This window comes from Anomaloglossus baeobatrachus, chromosome 1 (genome assembly GCF_048569485.1).
Source record: "Anomaloglossus baeobatrachus isolate aAnoBae1 chromosome 1, aAnoBae1.hap1, whole genome shotgun sequence".
NCBI lineage: Eukaryota > Metazoa > Chordata > Amphibia > Anura > Aromobatidae > Anomaloglossus > Anomaloglossus baeobatrachus.
Window position 1 is genome coordinate 75,649,998 of NC_134353.1, and position 19,432 is coordinate 75,669,429.

The 19,432-nt window shown below is 49.4% G+C and overlaps 2 protein-coding genes across 2 annotated transcripts; one reads left to right on the forward strand and one right to left on the reverse strand.

Moving 5' to 3' along the window:
* Positions 1 to 1,926: 1,926 nt before the first annotated feature.
* On the reverse strand, positions 1,927 to 13,930 carry TADA2B (transcriptional adaptor 2B). The gene is made up of 2 exons (XM_075346864.1): positions 13,602 to 13,930; positions 1,927 to 3,950 (listed from the first exon to the last, which is right to left on the reverse strand). The coding sequence occupies exons 1-2, from the start codon at positions 13,869 to 13,871 to the stop codon at positions 2,958 to 2,960; spliced, it is 1,263 nt and encodes a 420-aa protein (XP_075202979.1). The 5' UTR covers positions 13,872 to 13,930; the 3' UTR covers positions 1,927 to 2,957.
* A 52-nt stretch (positions 13,931 to 13,982) lies between these two features.
* CFAP184 (cilia and flagella associated protein 184) lies at positions 13,983 to 16,313 on the forward strand. Its single transcript, XM_075346863.1, has one exon. It carries the CDS (start codon positions 14,021 to 14,023, stop codon positions 16,235 to 16,237), a length of 2,217 nt encoding a protein of 738 aa, XP_075202978.1. The 5' UTR covers positions 13,983 to 14,020; the 3' UTR covers positions 16,238 to 16,313.
* The last annotated feature ends 3,119 nt before the right edge of the window (positions 16,314 to 19,432 follow it).

Here is a 19,432-nt window from a genome sequence, read left to right on the forward strand (position 1 = left end):
ACTCAAGTCTCGGGAGAAAAACGGAATAAAAAGACAATCTAGAATAGGTAATGGCCTACAAAAACAACAGGCAAAATTCCACGCCAGGCATACTAAATAAAAAGTGGGAGGCCACACTAGGCATACTAAATAAAAAGTGGGAGGAGGAAGTAGCAGGGTTCTGGTTCGGCGGCACAGACTACTGATGTGGCAGTTGGATCGGGGTCCTACGAATAATTTTTCTCAACCCTAATAGAAAGCAGTCTATACCCAAACTTCATGTCTTGACCAACTGGAAAACAATTTAGTAATGGTGGCACAAAGCCGGAGAGGGATACATTGGGCAAAATTTCAGCAGTCCTATGTAACAAATGATATACATCCAACTCTCATAACTAACTAGTTACCGACATAAGAAATCCACTGTCTTGAGGTTGCACCAAGTGGCTGGTTAAAAAAAAAAAAAAAAAAAAAAACAACCCCACAAAAACAAATTCTACAAACGATTTTCCAAAAATTTTCATGCAAAATCGTTAAAAGTATTGATCAATCGTCTATAGACGACCAAAAAGGTTGGATGGATGCACAGGAGGAGTTTCCCTTTAATTTTACCCCCCACGACATTTTGTTGCCAAACTAATATATTCCTTGTAGTAAAAAGATAACAAGAAAACAAAAAACACAAGTGTAAAAACAAAATTCTGTACATATAATTACACATTAACCAAAATAAATAGGGGATGCGCACTGTATACAAATCAAGATCAGGACCATAGTGAGCAATCCTCACCTCTCTACAGTAAGGAGCGCACAGATATAGACTTTATTACTGGTAGTGATATCTGATGATGGCCTGGATATGGCAATTATTAAAGTATCAATAGCGCGCCACCATCAACAAGGAAACCATGAGACTGTCCCCAAAGGATAACCAAAGCCAAGAACGAAGCACAAAACTGGGCCAGAAAATGTCAGTGCATGCCCAGGAGAGAGCGCTCCAAACCCGCGAGACGACCGGCCGGATCATGGTATGTATGGAGCCTCGCTGCATTTCTGGACAGAAGGCTTAGACTTGGTTTTCAACATGTCGACACATTTGGCAGTCGCTTTTCCCTTTCTCTGCATAATAAAAAAAAAAAAAAAAAATGATATGTGTTTGCTCTTCTGCTCATTGAGGTAACTGAGGATCAGTCAGTGAGCTCACTCTGATGAGGAGTTTGCAACTCTTATCTGTCTTACGCTGAACTACTCTGTGCTGACATATTGACCACATCAAAGTTGAGCTGAATATTCATGTGGTCATAAATCATCATAGAAAAAACAAAAATAAAGTAAGCTCTCTAATGACTGATTCTCAGTTAACTCATTTTGCAGCGAGGATGAGCGCGGAAACAAAAAGGGCCAGGAAAAGCCAAAATATTAAACTCAAAATATATAAAAGGAATTTTAAAAAAAAAAAAAAAAAAAAAAAAAATGTGAAAACTACCCACAAACGTCGCAGATCATGGACGCCGCCAGCGCAGAGGCGATCCCCGCAGGGGGGACGCCGCCAGCGCAGAGGCGATCCCCGCAGGGGGGACGCCGCCAGCGCAGAGGCGATCCCCGCAGGGGGGACGCCGCCAGCGCAGAGAAGATCCCCGCAGGGGGGGGGAAGACGCCAGCGCAGAGGCGAAACGCAGGGGGGGGTGACGCCAGGGCAGAGGCGAAATACAGGGGGGACGACGCCAGCGCAGAGGCGAAACGCAGGGGGGAGGAAGACACCAGCGCAGAGGCGAAACGCGGGGGGGGGGGGGGGAGATGCCAGCGCAGAGGCGAAACGCAGGGGGGGGGGGGGGGGAAAGCGCCAGCGCAGGGGCGAAACGCAGGGGGGGGGGGGGGGGCGACGCCAGCGCAGAGGCAAAACGCAGGGGGGGGGGGGCAACGCCAGCACAGAGGCGAAACGCAGGGGAGGGGGGGGCGACGCCAGCGCAGAGGCGATCTGCAGGGCGACGACGCTAGCGCAGAGGCGATCCGCAGGGGGATGCAAGCTCGGCCCTCGGAGCCCCTGATTTACAGAGAGGTTACACACAATGCCAGGATCGATGCCCAACAAGAGCGGTTATACACTTTGAAAGCCTGTTATCTACGCCGGAGTTCAAAGATCCCCCTGAGAACACTAATGGGGGCAGAACAGAATAAAACTCCTTCATCTCATCAGTGCGGCTGATAAAACTCTACAGGAACACATCTTTCATCTCCTCTGTGCCCATCGGTCAGCTATAGTGACTAACGGCAGACCCCCTGTAAGAGCCCCCTGTAAGGACGGACCGGTCAGATTTCCCTATCCCCCCATGTGGCAGCGCATCCTCTTGCTAAAACACTTGTTTGGGCAATTAAAAAAAATAAAAATATGCCAACAACTATAAAAAAGTAAACGAGAACTGATGACAATTCTCAAAAACATAGGAAAAAAAGAAGACTGACGGTTTTGTTGGTTTCTCACAGTCACAGAGCAGACGAGGGGATTCATTATAAAACACAAATACCCCCCAATAGTAAATTAATTGTCGCACACTTGGCCCACTGCACCCACAATGTGGACATCGGTGGCAGGACCACCGCGGGGACCACCCGACCTGTCCCGAGTGCCACCTCTCCATACGTTGCCATTTCCCGATTCTTCACAGCCAAAGTTTTTGCAATAAATAAAGACGACGCCTCATGAGAAACTTGGCACGTTGCGGATTAAATTCTTATTCCGTAAATGCCCTATTTGACGTCATTTTTTGCCGATTTTTAGGTAGCACCTCGAAAGAGAACCGTGGCTTTCATTCGAACGCGTGTGAAAAATAAATCACTGTACAAATAAAACAATGTGTATTTAAAAAATATATACAGGTAAGGTCTCTGTCTGTACAAGGCTTTTATATATTATAGATACTGTTTATATATGTATATTTAATAATAAAAAATAAAAAAAAAAACTGTGAAAAATCCCTTCATGAAGCGTCCCGAGATATCCAGCCGCTCTCGGTCAAAAAGTTTAAAATCCTTTTTTTTAGGACTTTGTCTAAGTAGCTGGGAAGACGGCTCTTTGAGGGGATCCCCTGTCTTTTCTGAAGGTGGTCCTTGATGATAATGGTCTTGACAGTCAGGTATCGAGTGGGGCTCAGGTTTAAGGAGCTGCACAGAACTTTCTCCCTGTCCGATAACATCTCGAACCCTTGAAGGTTTTCGATGGCAGCAAATTCTCCCTCTTTGCCGTCTTCCCTCCCCCTTTTGTTGCCGGCAGTGTTTTTATTCTCTTTCCGCTTTTCCCGCTTGTGGCGGGCAGCTTCGTACTCGGCAGACTCTTCCATCTTGGTGATGCCGTTTCGCCGGTACCTCTGGAGTTCTCGAAGTTTCGCCCTCAGCATTCTCTCTTTGTGAATATTCTCGTAGAAGTCGTCGATTTCCTTACAAGACATAAACTGATAGAGCGGCCGCAGCTTTAGCCGCAGTTCCTTCTCTTCTTTCGAGACTTTCCTTTTGGCGGGCTTCTCTTTATCCTTTTTATCTTTACCCAAAAATGCTGGTACCAAGTTATAGTCCCGGGCAATGTTCTTCCTCCGTTGCCGCTCTTTCAGTTTCCGGACGTACATGTCCACACAAGCCTCTTTAAGTTCTACTTCGACGTCGTCATCGTCGTAGTTGACAGACAGGCCGCTGATTAGCGTTTCGGCGTCCTGATCATACTCGATCTCATAGTCGTCGCGGAGCGGCATGTACCCCAGCTGCTGCTGCTCCTGCACAGTGATGTCTAAGGGAGGTAATGGCGTGGTCAGGCTGGGCGACAGAGGACCCCCGGTAGGACAGGTGTGGTCAGTTACTCTGTTGGGAATGTTGTCCGGTATGCACGCCTTGCCGAGGTTTCCGTGGATGTACATGCTGACGTAGTGCTCCATCACCTCCTGGGGTGTCCGGTTTGCACCCACATGTGCCGCCATATCCTCCTGATTAAAACAAACAAAGAAAAAGTCACAATAGAAAGTCATATAATATAAATCGTACATATCAGGCAACACAACCAACGTCCACAGAAGATCCCGATCCCAAACACAACCAAAAAGTACCAATCGGAGGTCACGTCATAGCTCCAAAACGTGGACTGACCAATCGGTACTGAATCGCTCAGTGTGCGTAGACAGACACTGTTCTCGGCAGCACAGTACTGTTTACACAAGACGATGCGCTGCCGAGAACAATGAGCTTTACATGCAGCACAAAAGACCATTTCACCCAACGAACAAGTGTTTTGCTCATTCGTTACCCACTTACACTGCAAGACTATCATTAATCTTACAATGTGAATACACCTTAGAATATGGAGCACATTCATGGTTCCCCCATTTCCAAAAATTACCCTTAGATGAGCCACAAATGTCTCAGATGCCAATATGCTTATGTGTCGGGTGAGAAAACACTGCTCAGTCAAGCCTAAGGCCCCTTTCACACTGTGCTCCGATCTCCATTCAGTGGTCCCATTGGGTCTTCCGCCTGAAACTCCTACAAAATGGGTTTTGGATGTATGCGCCGACGGGGGATCGGGCCACTGACTAGAATGGTGCAGACGGAGTCACCATGTGCTCGGCTGTGCACCATTTTCGGGGGTATACACTTTTTGGAAGCGCAGTATACTACATGTGGGTATCCACCTATGGAAAGTGTATACTCCCGAAAATGGTGCACAGCTGACCTGTGCCAAAGTGGAGGTGGGGAAAGTGAAGTTGACGGTGATTGGGAGCAGTGCTGTCACAACGTCATGTGAGCCCCAGCACTGGTGAAACCGCACCGGAACGGAAGGGGAGTATAGGCTTTTTTTATTAGAAGGGATTGTCCTAGTAGTGGAAAACCTCGCAAACACAAACTTGATATAAACACTGTCATTTTCTTATGACATTCTCTGTAAAGAGGTTTTGTATTTTCGAAAAGGTTTTGCCCCCAAACAAGCTTGTTATAAAAAAACAGATTGTGCTTTACTCATGCTCCCCAGGTCCACCGCTGACTCACAGTACTGCAGTCCATCAGTGAGCTGAGCAGCTCTGCCGTATAAACGCTGAGCTCACCAATTAGCTGCAGCATTGTTGACGTCACACTAGTGCTGCAGACAACAACAAACGCTGGACCTGGAGAGGGCGACTAAAACATAAATAGAAAAAAAAAAAAAAAATTACTACAAACGACCTCTGGGGACACAAGATTCTGAAATTCCCATTAAGGGAATCACGATCAGGACTCACTGTGTCCTGGTGCAGCGGGTCCTGACCTGAGGAGCAGCGAGTTTCCTCCGCAGGAGACCGCAGCTGCTTGTACCCACGATCAGGGCTCAGTGCGCTGCGGTCTCTCGCTTGTGTTCTCCCTACGGAGGACGCATGCAACTCCACAGCAAACAATTGACATGCTGTGGTCTGGAAAGCCGCACCGCAGATCAGTGTTTGCTGTGGAAAAAAACAAGCACAGTGGGCAAGAGATTTCTAGAAATCCATCCACTGTGCTTGTACTGTACAACGCAGCGTTTTGGACGCAGAGAAAACACTCTACATCCAAAACGCTGCAAACACTGATCGTGGGCACACACCCTAAGAGGCATAGGTTATCTCTTCCTCTGGGGACACAAAATTCTGAAGATGGAAAATATGCATATCTAATCTCTTCCTCTGGGGACATAAGATATGCATCTTAAAAGGGGTTTTCAGAATCTTATCACCGCCTGTAGGAACCCAAGATTCTGGTAACTCCTTTAAAGCTGGGGTCACACTAAACGACAGCGACGTCGCTGTTACGTCACCATTTTCTGTGACGTAGCAGCGACCTTGTATGTCGCTGTTATGATCGCTGCTTAGCTGTCAAACACAGCAGCCGAAGCAGCGATCATAACGACACGCGTCGCTGTGCTGCAACATGTGCAGAGAGCAGGGAGCCGCGCACACTGAGCGCTGGCTCCCTGCTCTCCTAGCTACAGTACACATCGGGTTAATTACACAATGTGTACTGCAGCTACATGTGCAGAGAGCTAGAGCCGGAGCCGCGCACACTGCTTAGCGCTGGCTCCCTGCTCTCCTAGCTACAGTACACATCGGGTTAATTACACAATGTGTACTGCAGCTACATGTGCAGAGAGCTAGAGCCGGAGCCGCGCACACTGAGCGCTGGCTCCCTGCTCTCCTAGCTACAGTACACATCGGGTTAATTACACAATGTGTACTGCAGCTACATGTGCAGAGAGCTAGAGCCGGAGCCGCACACACTGAGCGCTGGCTCCCTGCTCTCCTAGCTACAGTACACATCGGGTTAATTACACAATGTGTACTGCAGCTTCATGTGCAGAGAGCAGGGAGCCGCGCACACTGCTTAGCGCTAGCTCCCTGCACTCCTAGCCACAGTACACATCGGGTTAATTACACGATGTGTACTGCAGCTACATGTGCAGAGAGCAGGAGCCGGCACTGGCAGCGTGAGAGGCTGGTAACAAAGGTAAATATCGGGTAACCACCTTGGTTACCCGATGTTTACCTTGGTTACAGCTTTCCACAGCTGCCAGACGCCGGCTCCTGCTCCTTGCTCGCTTCATTTCGTCCCTCTCTCGCTGTCACACACAGCGATCTGTGCGTCACAGCGGCAGAGTTACGACCAAAAAATGAAGCTGGACATTCAGCAACGAGCTGCGACCTCACAGCAGGGGCCAGCTCGTTGCTGGATGTCACACACAGCGACAGCGACGGGACGTCGCTGCAACGTCACAGAAAATGGTGACGTAGCAGCGACGTCGTTGTCGCTGTGTGTGACACCACCTTAAGACGCATATCTTATCTCCGTCTCTAGAGACACAAGATTCTGTGTGCATTACTCATTCTCCCCAGGTCCAGCAATAACTGACAAGACTGCAGCCCAATAGTATTGCTGACATGACACTAGTGCTGCAGACAACAACAGAAACTATGAGCAGCGGTGGAGACATGGCACTGAACCTGGAGAGGGCAACAAACTATTTTTTTTTGTTTACTACAAACTGCCTCTGAGGACACAAGATTCTGGAAATGGAAAATGCCTTTAGGACGCATATATTACCTCTGCCTCTAGGGACACAAGATTCTGAAAAAGGAAATCCGCTTTACGATGCATATCTTATCTCTTCCTTTGGGGACACGAGATCCTGAAAATGGGAAATGCCTTTAAAGCTGGGTTCACACTAAACGACAGAGACAACGACGTCGCTGTTACGTCATCATTTTCTGTGACGTAGCAGCGACCTTGTAAGTCACTGTTATGATTGCTGCTTAGCTGTCAAACACAGCAGCCGAAGCAGCGATCATAACAACACGCGTTGCTGTGCTGCAACATGTGAAGAGAGCAGGGAGCCGCGCACACTGCTTAGCGCTGGCTCCCTGCTCTCCTAGCTACAGTACACATCGGATTAATTACACGATGTGTACTGCAGCTACATGTCACAGTGCAGGGAGCCGCGCACACTGCTTAGCGCTGGCTCCTTGCTCTCCTAGCTACAGTACACATCGGATTAATTACACGATGTGTACTGCAGCTACATGTCACAGTGCAGGGAGCAGGGAGCCGCGCACACTGCTTAGCGCTGGCTCCCTGCTCTCCTAGCTACAGTACACATCGGATTAATTACACGATGTGTACTGCAGCTACATGTCACAGTGCAGGGAGCAGGGAGCCGCGCACACTGCTTAGCGCTGGCTCCTTGCTCTCCTAGCTACAGTACACATCGGATTAATTACACGATGTGTACTGCAGCTACATGTGCAGGGAGCCGGCACTGGCAGCGTGAGAGCGGGGGAGGCTGGTAACGAAGGTAAATATCGGGTGTTTACAGCTTACCGCAGCTGCCAGATGCCGGCTCCTGCTCTCTGCTCGCTTCATTTCGTCGCTCTCTCGCTGTCACACACAGCGATGTGTGTGTCACAGCGGGAGAGCGACGACCAAAAAGTGAAGCTGGACATTCAGCAACGAGCGGCGACCTCACAGCAGGGGCCAGCTCGTTGCTGGATGTCACACACAGCGACAGCGACGGGACGTCGCTGCAACGTCACAGAAAATGGTGACGTAGCAGCGACGTCGTTGTCGCTGTGTGTGACACCACCTTAAGACACATATCTTATCTCTGCCTCTGAGGACACAAGATTCTGGAAACCCCTTTAAAGCCACCGTCACACACAGCGAGATCACTGAAACGTCACAGGTTTTGTGACGTATCAGCGACCTCACTAGTGATATCGCTGTGTGAGAAAAGCAGCAGTGAGCGGGCCCCTGCTGCGAGGTCGCTGATCGTGACAAAACAATCAGGACCATTTTTTGCTCATTGGTCTCCCGCTGTGCAGCACACATCAGCATGTTTAGGTACTTTCACACTTGCGTTCAGCGCAGTCCGTCACTATGGAGAATAGCGCAGTCCGTTAACGCACTGCGCTATTCTCCATAGACTTGTTTGGACGATGCACTGTAACACAAGTGTCTGCGTTGCATCCGCTGGACGACGCAGCATCGTTATTTTGACGCTGTGTCGGACGGAGGGAAAGCAGCATGTAACTTTTTTTGAGCGGTGAAAACCTTTATTTTTCACTGCGCACTGATTTTTTTTGAAAATCACAGAAACTTTAATTTTATTTCTCGGTGGCCGAACGCTCAGCTGAGCGCCCGGCCGCCGGCATGTGAGAGTGCTCAGCTGAGCGCCCGGCCGCCAGGTGATCAACTGATCGTTTACAATAGTCTGCTGCCGGTAAAACTGTAAAGAAAAAGAAAAAAAAAAGCTTTCCGTTGTTTTGTACGTTGCATCCGTTGTGCCATTATATGCAACACATCCGTTGCATCCGTCACACAACGCAATGCAACGGATGCCGTTCAACGCAAGTGTGAAACTAGCCTTTGACGGCGGGAGACCAACGAGCGCCCAGCGTCGGACTGGCTACCGGAGGAATCTCCAGTAATGCCAGGCCTGGATTCAGGTACCTGCATTGCACTCAGGAGCTCTCACCTGAGCTCCGGAGTGCAGCCTAGACTGCACCGCGAGCGCCAAGTGATAAATTCCTCGGCAATTGCGGTTCAGTTCATGATAGCTGAAGACATGTCGGGCTGATCTCCAGTGCTCTCACCTGAACTCCGGATTGCAGCCCGGCCTCTCCGCAGCTGTTATGAACTGAACGGCAATCGCCGGGGAATCAATCACTCGGCACTAGCGGTGCAGTCCTGCAAACTCTGAGATCAGACCAGGCTGCAGAGCTCCGAGTGCAATGCAGGTAACTGAATCCAGGCCTGGCATTACAGGAGATTCCTCCGGTAGTCAGAAGGGAGTCGTCGTTACACGGGTCGCTGGTGGCTGATCTCTGATCGCTCTGGAGATCTGCCTGATTGACAGCTCACCAGCGACCATGTATCGACGTTCCAGCGATCCCTGCCAGGTCGGATCGCTGGTGCGTCGCTACCTGTAACGGGACCCTAAGATGCATATCTTATATCCACCTCTAGGGACACAAGATTCTGGAAACCCCTTTAAGACGCATATCTTATCTCCACCTCTAGGGACACAAGATCTTAAAGGGGTTTTCAGAATCTTATCTCTACCTTTGGGAACACAAGATTATGAAAACCCCTTTAAGATGCAGATCTTATCTCTGCCTCTGGGGACACCAAATTCTGAAGACTGAAAATACGCATATTTTCTCTCTTCCTCTGGGGACACAAGATCCTGAAAATTGAAAATGCCTTTAAGGGGTGCTTCACACATAGCGAGATCGCTGCTGAGTCACGGTTTTTGTGACCTCATTAGCGATCTCGCTGTGTGTGACACTGAGCAGTGATCTGGCCCCTGCTGTGAGATCGCTGCTCATTACACACAGCCCTGGTTCGTTTTTTTATCGTTGCTCTCCCGCTGATAAGCACACATCGCTGTGTGTGACCGTGAGAGAGCGACGAAATGAAGCGAGCAGGGAGCAGGAGCCGGCATCTGGCAGCTGCGGTAAGCTGTAACAAGGGTAAACATCGGGTAACCAAGGTGGTTACCCGATATTTACCTTCGTTACCAGCCTCCGCCGCTCTCACGCTGCCAGTGCCGGCTCCCTGCTCTCTGCACTGTGACATGTAGCTGCAGTACACATTGGGTTAATTAACCCGATGTGTACTGTAGCTAGGAGTGCAGGGAGCCAGCGCTAAGCAGTGTGCGCGGCTCCCTGCTCTCTGCACATGTAGCGACGTTATGATCGCTTTTTTTGTGTTTGACAGCTAAGCAGCGATCATAACAGCGACTTACAAGGTCGCTGCTACGTCACAGAAAATGGTGACGTAACAGCGACGTCGTTATCGCTGTCGCTATGTGTGAACCCAGCTTAAGACGCATACCTTATCTCTGCCTCTGAGGACACAAGATTCTGGAAACCCCTTTAAGACATCTCTTATCTACACCTCTAGGGACACAAGATATACATCTTAAAGGGTTTTTCTGAAACTTGTGTCCCTAGAGGCAGATAAGATGCATTTTAAAGGGGTCTTCAGAATCTTATCTTTGCCTCTGGGAACACAAGATTCTGAAAATGGAAAACCCCTTTAAACGCATATCTTACCTCTTCCCCTGGGAACACAAAATTCTAAAAACCTATTTAGGATGCATATCATATCTCCGCCTATGGGGACACAAGACTCTGAAAACCCCTTTTAGGCCCGTTTCAGACGTCAGTGATTCTGGGACGTTTGTGCTTTTTTTTTTTATATACGTACCAGAATCACAGACATACGCAGACCCATTATAATCAATGGGTCTGCTCACACACCAGTGATTTTTCACTGCACGTGTCTCCATGCAATGTACACGCATGTCCGTGATTGCTGCACGGAGACATGTCCGTTTTTTTCTGGCATCACTGATGTCCCACGCAGTGGTGTGATCCGTGAAGCACGTACCAGAAAAACACGGACATTTAAAATAAACATTTTCAACTCACCTTTCCAGTGATGCTCTGTGCAGCCTCAGCTCTCTGCAGCTTCCTGGCCGGCTCATTATGGCATGAATATTCATGAATGCAGCCAGAGCCGACCCGGAAGTAGCTGCAGAGAGAGAGGTGGACGGATGCTGCAGAGCCGAGGAGTTCAGCACCTTGGACAGCAGGAGCGTGACAGGTGAGTAAAGTCCATGTGCAATCACGGATCACACATGGACAACCCCCGTGTGCCACACGGAGGGACATAAGCGTTTTTCACACGTCAGTAAAGAACGTCTGTTTTTTGAAACAGGCCTTGATCCGTTGTTGCAGCTGGTACCAGAATCCAGCATTTTTGACAGTGCGGTCTAACTCGACTCTGCTACATCCCCATAGAGCATGGCTGGGTGCGAGAGAGCCGCGCGATCAGAATGAACTCGGATGCACTTCACCTGACTTCAATGCCATCGCGCGGCTTTGCCTGTCTGCCGCGGCCTGATTTGTGCTCACCGGTAAAGGACTCACTGGTGACTGCAAATCCCGAATGACTGAAGTGAGCCGCGCGATCAGCAGTGCCGTCACTCAGGTTACCTGCGGCCAGCTTGAGTCCTCCACCTGAGACCGCAACTCACCTGAGTGACGTCACCGCTGATCGCGCAGCTCACTTCAGTCACTCGGGCGACGCTGTCACAGTTGGAGGATCCAGTGGTGGACGCGGGTAACCTGAGTGATGCCACCGCTGACAGCGCAACTAATTTCAGTTGCTCTGTGGAGCTCACAGCGGTGTTCTACAACCGCTCCTGTCAGCTTCTAATGTAGCAGAGCGGAAAGTGTCATGGGACCTCGTGAGGATTACGCCGGACCTGGAGGGGTGTTTGGGGATTAATAAAGTGGTGAAAGAGGGTGGATTTATATCTTTTATTTCAAATAAAGGAATTTTCGAGTGAATGTGTTTATTTACTTTCACTTACAGGTTAATCATGGGGGGGGGGGGGTATCTCAGGGAAACGCCTGCCATGATTAACCTAGGACTTAAGGGGGCTTTACACGCTACGATATCAGTGCCGATATCGCTAGCGTGCGTACCCACTCCCATTGTTTGTGCGACACGGGCATATCGCTGCCCGTCGCGCACAAAATCGCGCTCCCGTCACACGGCTTACCTGCCCCGCGACGTCGCTCTGGCCGGCGATCCACCTCCTTTCTAAGGGGGCAGGTTGTGCAGCGTCACAGCGACGTCACACGGCAGGCGGCCAATAGAAGCGGAGATGAGCGGGACGTAACATCCCGCCCACCTCCTTCCTTCTGCATTGCCAATGGAGGCAGGTAAGGAGATGTTCCTCGCTCCTGCGGTCTGTGCTGCCGCAGGAACGAGGAACAACATCGCTAATGAAAAGGCAAAAGATTTTTTGTTTTAGGACGACCTCTCCGCGGCAAACAATTTTGGCCGCTTTTGCGATCGTTTTAGGTCGCACATAAGTGTCACACGCTGCGATATCGTTAATGACGCCGGATGTGCGTCACTAACGACGTGACCCCCGACGATAAAACATTAACGATATCGTAGCGTGTAAAGCCCCCCTTTAGTGACAGCTATGGGCTGCCAATAAGTCCTTATTACCCCGATTGCCACTGCACCAGGGCAAGTCGGGATGAGCCAGGTAGAGTCCCAGGACTGTCGCATCTAATGGATGCGGCAATTCCGGGTGGCTGCTGGCTGATATTTTCAGGCTGGGGGGCTCCCCATAACGTGGGGTTCCCCATCCTGAGAATACCAGCCTTCAGCCGTGTGGTTTTACCTTTGCTGGATATAAATTGGGGGGACCGCACACCTTTTTTTTTTTAATTATTCATTTATTGTACTGCACGATATAGACCCAAATCATAGCCACCGGTGGGCGGGGGAAGCAGTGAATACGAGGTGGAATAATGAGCGACCGGCATTTTAAAAAGCAGGAGAAGCCGCCTCAGTGTCAACGCCGTGCAGCGCTGCGCCGTGCTGGTGAGCGGTCAGTATGAGAGAGGGAGAGACCCACCGACAGAGAGATATTTTCTAAAAGGAAACATCTGAGCATGCTCAGATGTTTCCTTTTAGACAGAACTGTTGCCAGAATCCGTCACTGGACTGATTGGACGGATTCAGGCGCCCATTGGCTTTCATTATAACCAAGGACGGACGCCGACGGAATCCAAGCTACAAAAAAGTTACATTGTCCGTTGCTTCCGCCCAGCGGTCAGTCATTCCATGATCAGTCGCACAGCAGATGCAACACAAGCCCATCAATCGCAATCCGTCCTTAATACAAGTCTATGGGGAAAAACAGGAATCCTGCAAAATATGTGTGAATGAGCCCTTACAGTATATAGTGCAAACAATCGCACTTTCTGGTGACTAAAATCCCCCGAAATTATTTTTTTGAAAAATACAGGATGGGGGGGGAATTAAAAAAAAAAAAAAAATCAACTCCAGCAGGAAAGGGTTAACAATGAGGTAATTATTTCTTTCCAACTTTTAAAATGGGAAAATTTACAAAATATCTAAAATACAAAAAAAAAAAAAAAAGGAAAATCCAATGAATGAACTAAAAGAATAGAGTGAGCAGAGCAGGGGCTGCTGGGAGTTGTAGTGCTCTCGGGCTCCGCGCCCCCTGCTGGCTGCAGGACACAACTTACCCAATTCCCAAAGCCGAACTGTTCGATGGCATCCAGCAGCAGCTGCTCTTCCCTGCTCGTCCAGCCTCCCTCCGCCTCGGGCCCCCATAGAGTAAAGCGCCCCCCGTCCACCAGCTGGTATCCATGCCACCGCCGGTGATTGCCGATCTCAGCCCCCGCCGAGAAGCACTCGGTGCACAGCTCGATGTCCTGGCACTCGGTGCAGCGGATGCGCAGGCTTGTCACGTCGTCCAGGCAGTAGACGCAGTACTTCTTGCCCAGGTCCGCCATCTTGGCCGCCGAGCTGTTGTTGGGCTCAACCACTAACGTACCCGCCTACCAGCGCTCTTTCCGCTCTGCGCATGCTCCAGTAAACTTCTGCTCTCTCATAGGCTGCGGTCTCAAAGCGCTGTGAGGATTGGTCGCGGGATTGGGAGTTGATGACGTCACGGCCCTTAAGCCTATCAACGTCTGGTAATATAGCGGAGTGGTGCACCGTGACTCCTCCTCTTATAACGCGTCTCCATGGAAACCAAGAGACAGGTAAATACACAAGAGAAAACGCACACAGCTCAAGTACCGATCGGGAAGGAGAGAGACGGCTGAGGAACATGGAAGACGTGAGCGGAGGTGACAGACCACCTGCTGAGGGAGCAGCCATCATTCATCAACCTATGATAGAGCCAGGTACCAGCCAGGAGGGTGCCAGGGAGCCAGGTACCGGCCAGGAGGGTGCCAGGGAGCCAAGTACCGGCCAGGAGGGTGCCAGGGAGCCAGGTACCGGCCAGGAGGGTGCCAGGGAGCCAAGTACCGGCCAGGAGGGTGCCAGGGAGCCAAGTACCGGCCAGGAGGGTGCCAGGGAGCCAGGTACCGGCCAGGAGGGTGCCAGGGAGCCAGGTACCGGCCAGGAGGGTGCCAGGGAGCCAGGTACCGGCCAGGAGGGTGCCAGGGATCCGAAAACCAACCAAGAGAGTACCACAGACACAAGTACCACTGAAGAAGGCACCAGTGAGTCGAATACCAGCCATAAGGGCACCAGAGAGCCGAATACCAGCCTAGAGGGTGCCAGAGAGCCGAATACCAGCCAGGAGGGCACCAGAGAGCTGAATATAAGCCAAGAGGGCACCAGAGAGCCAAATATTAGCCTAGAGAGTGCCAACGAATCAAACAGCAGACAGGAGGGCACCATAGAGCCGAATACCAGCCCAGAGGGTGCCAACAAACCTATCAGCGGACTGGAGGGCACCAGAGAGCTGAATTCAAGCCAAGTGGGCACCAGAGAGCCTAGTCCAAGCCAAGAGGGTCCTAACGATTCAAACAGCAGACTAGAGGGCACCATATATACCATCCAAGAGGGCACAAGAGATCCAGATACCATCCAGGGGGGCACCAGAGTCCCTGAAGCTTCTGTCGGGCAAGAGAGTGTCGGAGATCTTAGTACTTGGCACATAAAGAGCAACGAGGCAATGGAAGAAGATTGCGAGATTGGCTCATCACAACAGCCAAGCGAAGAACCGGAGGGCACCAGTGATGACCCATCAGAACCCCACAATGAATCTGATCAATATGTCACAGAGATCGATCAAGAACCCAACGAAGAAACACATCATCTTCTAGATGAGGAGGCCGCAGAGCAGAACCAGGACCACGAGCTTCAGGAGGAGCAAATCCGAGAAGAACTGATCCAGCAGTACCATAGTCTGGTCCAGGAGCGTGATAAGATCCTACAGCACAATGCCCAACTCCAGCACAAGCTCTATGAGTATTTCCGTAAGAAGAAAGGAGAGGAGACCCGTCCTGAGACCTCGAAACACACAAGTGATCAAGAGCAACGCTACCTGAAGTATCTGACCAGCCTGGAGGAGATGAGGAGGAAGTACAAAGAAGAAGCCGCTTTACATCAGGAGCAGGTGGAGGAGCTCAGGAGCCAGTGCCAAGAAATTGTGAGCAGGGTGGACAAGGAGTGGACAGCTTTCCAAGAACAGAAGAAGAAGATTGCCTTGTGCAGCCTCAGTAAGCAAGGTGCTGGGAAACACGCTGCCTCCTCCCTCATCCAAGAAGTGGACTTATTACAGTCCAGGGAAGAGCGCAAGGAGAAGGAAGTCATCCAAGTCCGCCTAGAGAACATCAAGCTGAAAAATCACATCAACCGCTACGAATCCACCCTCCGCTCCAAAGAGGAGCTCGCCGAAGGGCTCCACCTCATTGACTTTGAGCAGCTGAAGATAGAAAACCAGACCTACAACGAGAAGATTGAGGAGAGGAACGAGGAGCTACTGAAACTGAGGAAGAAAATTACCAGCACGGTGCAAGTGCTCACACATGTCAAGGAGAAGCTCCAGTTTGTCCAGGCGGAGAATCAACAACAAAAAGAGAAACTGATGGAGGTGGAGTTCATGGTGGCTAAAAAACGGGACATTTTGACTAAGACTAAACAGGTCAGAGACAGTTTGAGGATGGATAACCTGAAACTGAAGCAAAAGTGCGGCCTTCTGGGTAACAAGGTTCTTCTCAGGGACTTTGAGGACAAGGTGGACTCTGGAGAAGACCTCAGGCAGACCCTGGAGAATCTGAAGCGCCGGCATGCAGAGCTAACACTGTCCAGTAAGGGATTAGAGAAGAAAATCAACGAGGCAAAGCTGGTTATGGACGGTTGATGTGACCGGAACATGTGAGCTGAGGTCGGGAGACAAATAAAATAACTTGTGATGGAAATCTCTGGGTCACATGGCTATGTAGTGGTAGACATCTTCCGGCTATTAGATTGGTGGAGATGGGTCGTTAAAGGGGTTGGCTGCATACAGGCTACATTTCTACAATTCTCAATGTCATAAATACCCCCCATTTCTTACCTCTAAGCCCCGTGCAGCCTCCATATCAGAGGAGTAAACACTGCATAGTAGAACCACCCTGTCAATAGCAATCAGGATGGCGGTGGTCCTGAGAGTCCTGAACCCCTTCTCCACCCGGCGATTTTACATTTTACGTTTTTGTTTTTTCCTCCCCTTCTTCCAAGAGCCATAACTTTTTTTTTTCTTTCAATATAGTATGAGGGCTTATTTTTTGCGGGACGAATGGTACTTTTGAATGACACCATTTATTCTGCCCCATATTGTCCTGGAAAGCGGGGGAAAAATTCCAAGTGCGGTGAAATGGACTTTATTTTATATTTTGATAGATCGGGCATTACTGTTGATTCCAAATATGTGTATATTTTTATCGTTTTATTGCCAGGGAGGCAAAAGGGGGTGATTAGATTTTTTGTGTATTCTTTTTTTTTTTATTCTTAATTTTTTTTTCACATTTTATTGCTTAGGGAACTTGAAGCTGCAATAATCGGATCACTTCTGCTGTACAGAGGAGGGCATCAGCACCACTTTGTACAGACAGGAGAAATCACGATCTCCTATGAAAAACTGAATAGGATAACTGAAGTGAGCACTAATATATATATTCTGAGTGCAAGCCACAAAAATACATACTACACAAGGATAAGGCTGCACATCAAACTTAGATAATGGTATAATGCCTCAAGCATATGGAAAAATATTGGAAAATACAATGAAAAATGCTACTTGCTAACTTGAACATGTGAATAATGAATTGCATACCTGCCATGAATATTAGGAAAAAGGAGATATTTAGCAATCGCATTTTTTTGGCTTGCACTCAGAATATATATATTAGTGCTCACTTCAGTTATCCTATTCAGTTATATGTAGTTTTTTTTCTGAATGTGAACACAGCTCCGCCCCTTTCGGCCATGTTTTTTCCATCTCCTATATAAGAAAGTCCTTAGTTACCCCTCTCCACCCACAGCAGTTTTTAATTGCAATGAGATGACACACAGTTAGGGTCACAGAGCTAGGGACCCCAATATAGAGATATGCCTTGACGAGGTCTTGGGGCTCAGTTACATTGATCAATGCGATTGCTAAATATCTCCTTTTTCCTACTATTCATGGCAAGTATGCAATTCATTATTCACATGTTCAAGTTAGCAAGTAGCATTTTTCATTGTATTTTCCAATATTTTTCCATATGCTTGAGGCATTATACCGATCTCCTATGAATGGTGGCTCACAACTTACGTTCACAGGAAGTTATTCATCACAGGGGTCACTCATGACAACCCATGGGCGCCCTGCGATCACATCCGGGGCCACCAATGGGAGCAGAGAATGACACTCTTCCACCAGCGCATGTTAAATCCCGCTGTCAGAGATTGCAGCGGGTTATAACTTGTTAACAGGCATGGGTGGATCTCTGATCTGCCCACCGCTGTTAGGGGTACTTTGCACGTTGCGACATCGCTAGCATCGGCTAGTGATGCCGAGCGCGATAGTCCCCGCCCCCGTCGCACATGCGATATCTTGCGATAGCTGTCGTAGCGAACATTATCGCTACAGCAGCTTCACACGCACTTACCTGCCCTACGACGTCGCTCTGGCCAGCGACCCGCCTTCTTCCTAAGGGGGCAGGTCGTGCGGCGTCACAGCGACGTCACACAGCAGGCGGCCAATAGAAGCGGAGGGGCGGAGATGAGCGGGACGTAAACATCCCGCCCACTTCCTTCCTCATAGCCGGTGGAGGCAGGTAAGAAGATGTTCCTCGCTCCTGCAGCTTCATACACAGCGATGTGTGCTGCCGCAGGAACGAGGAACAACATCGTATCTCCTATTGGTGCGACATTATTAAAATGACCGACACTACACAGATCACCTATTTTCGACACTTTTGCGATCGTTATCGGCGCATCTAGGCCTTACACGTTGCGATGTCGTTACCGGCGCCGGATGTGCGTCACTTTCGATTTGACCCCGACGATATCGCAGTAGCGATGTCGCAGCGTGCAAAGTACCCCTTAGAGGTCAGCTGAAATGTGCATAGAAAAGATGTGGGCTCGGCGTGTGAACCCACATCAAAGGGACCGACACAATCTAGGACATAACAGTAAGTCATAGGTGTCGTGAAGGGGTTAAAAGGGTTTCCCCAAGAACAAAGTTCATTTTAATCAATAGATCTTGGAATAATAATAATTTCCACAATTGGATGTGTTTAAAAATAATGTTTCTGTGCTGAGATAATCTTGTATATGTGTCCCTGCTGTGTACTGTGTAATGGCCGTGTCTGACCGTACAGAAACATGGTCTGATCCCACCACATCTCCTGGGCCGGGAAGGAAGGAAAAGACAATATACAAACAGCACAGCATGGGATCACAAATAATTATTTCCTTGAGGTAAAACATTTTTTTAAAACTAGGCATGGAAATGTTTTGCCTCACAGAAAGAATTAGCTGTGATCCCGTGCTGTAATGTCTTTATACTTTTTAGCATCACCCCCTGCTCAGGAGATGTGGTATGATCAGATCATGAAGGTGAACTGTTTGTGGGAAGATCCCCTTACAGGGCTGCTCTCATTTTCTATCCTCCTTCATGCTTTCCTAGGGGCGGTGTCCTCCTGATGATGGACAGTGTGCGCCAGGGACGTGGTTGAGTCGCTGGCTTGGTGGGCGCACTATCGTCTGTTGCTGGTGGAGACAACGCTCTGTCTCTGAAGCATTGGAGGAGGTTAGGGGCTGAATCCCGATAACGGCTTGCAAGCAGGCACTCCTGGCCTAGGAAGCTGGCCACCTCTGATAGACTGCAGAGGTAGCCGTTACCTTGCCACCAAAAGGACAGGAATTTTTAATAAGAGGTGAATTGCAAAGTTGCTGTTTTTGTACAAGTACTTTGCCATGTTCCCCAGTATAGATGGTGAGACAGCCCCTTGGAGGCCCATAATCATTAACCCCTTCACGACCTGCCGATTTTGCGCTTTCCGTTTTTTTTTTCACCTTCCTTCTTCCA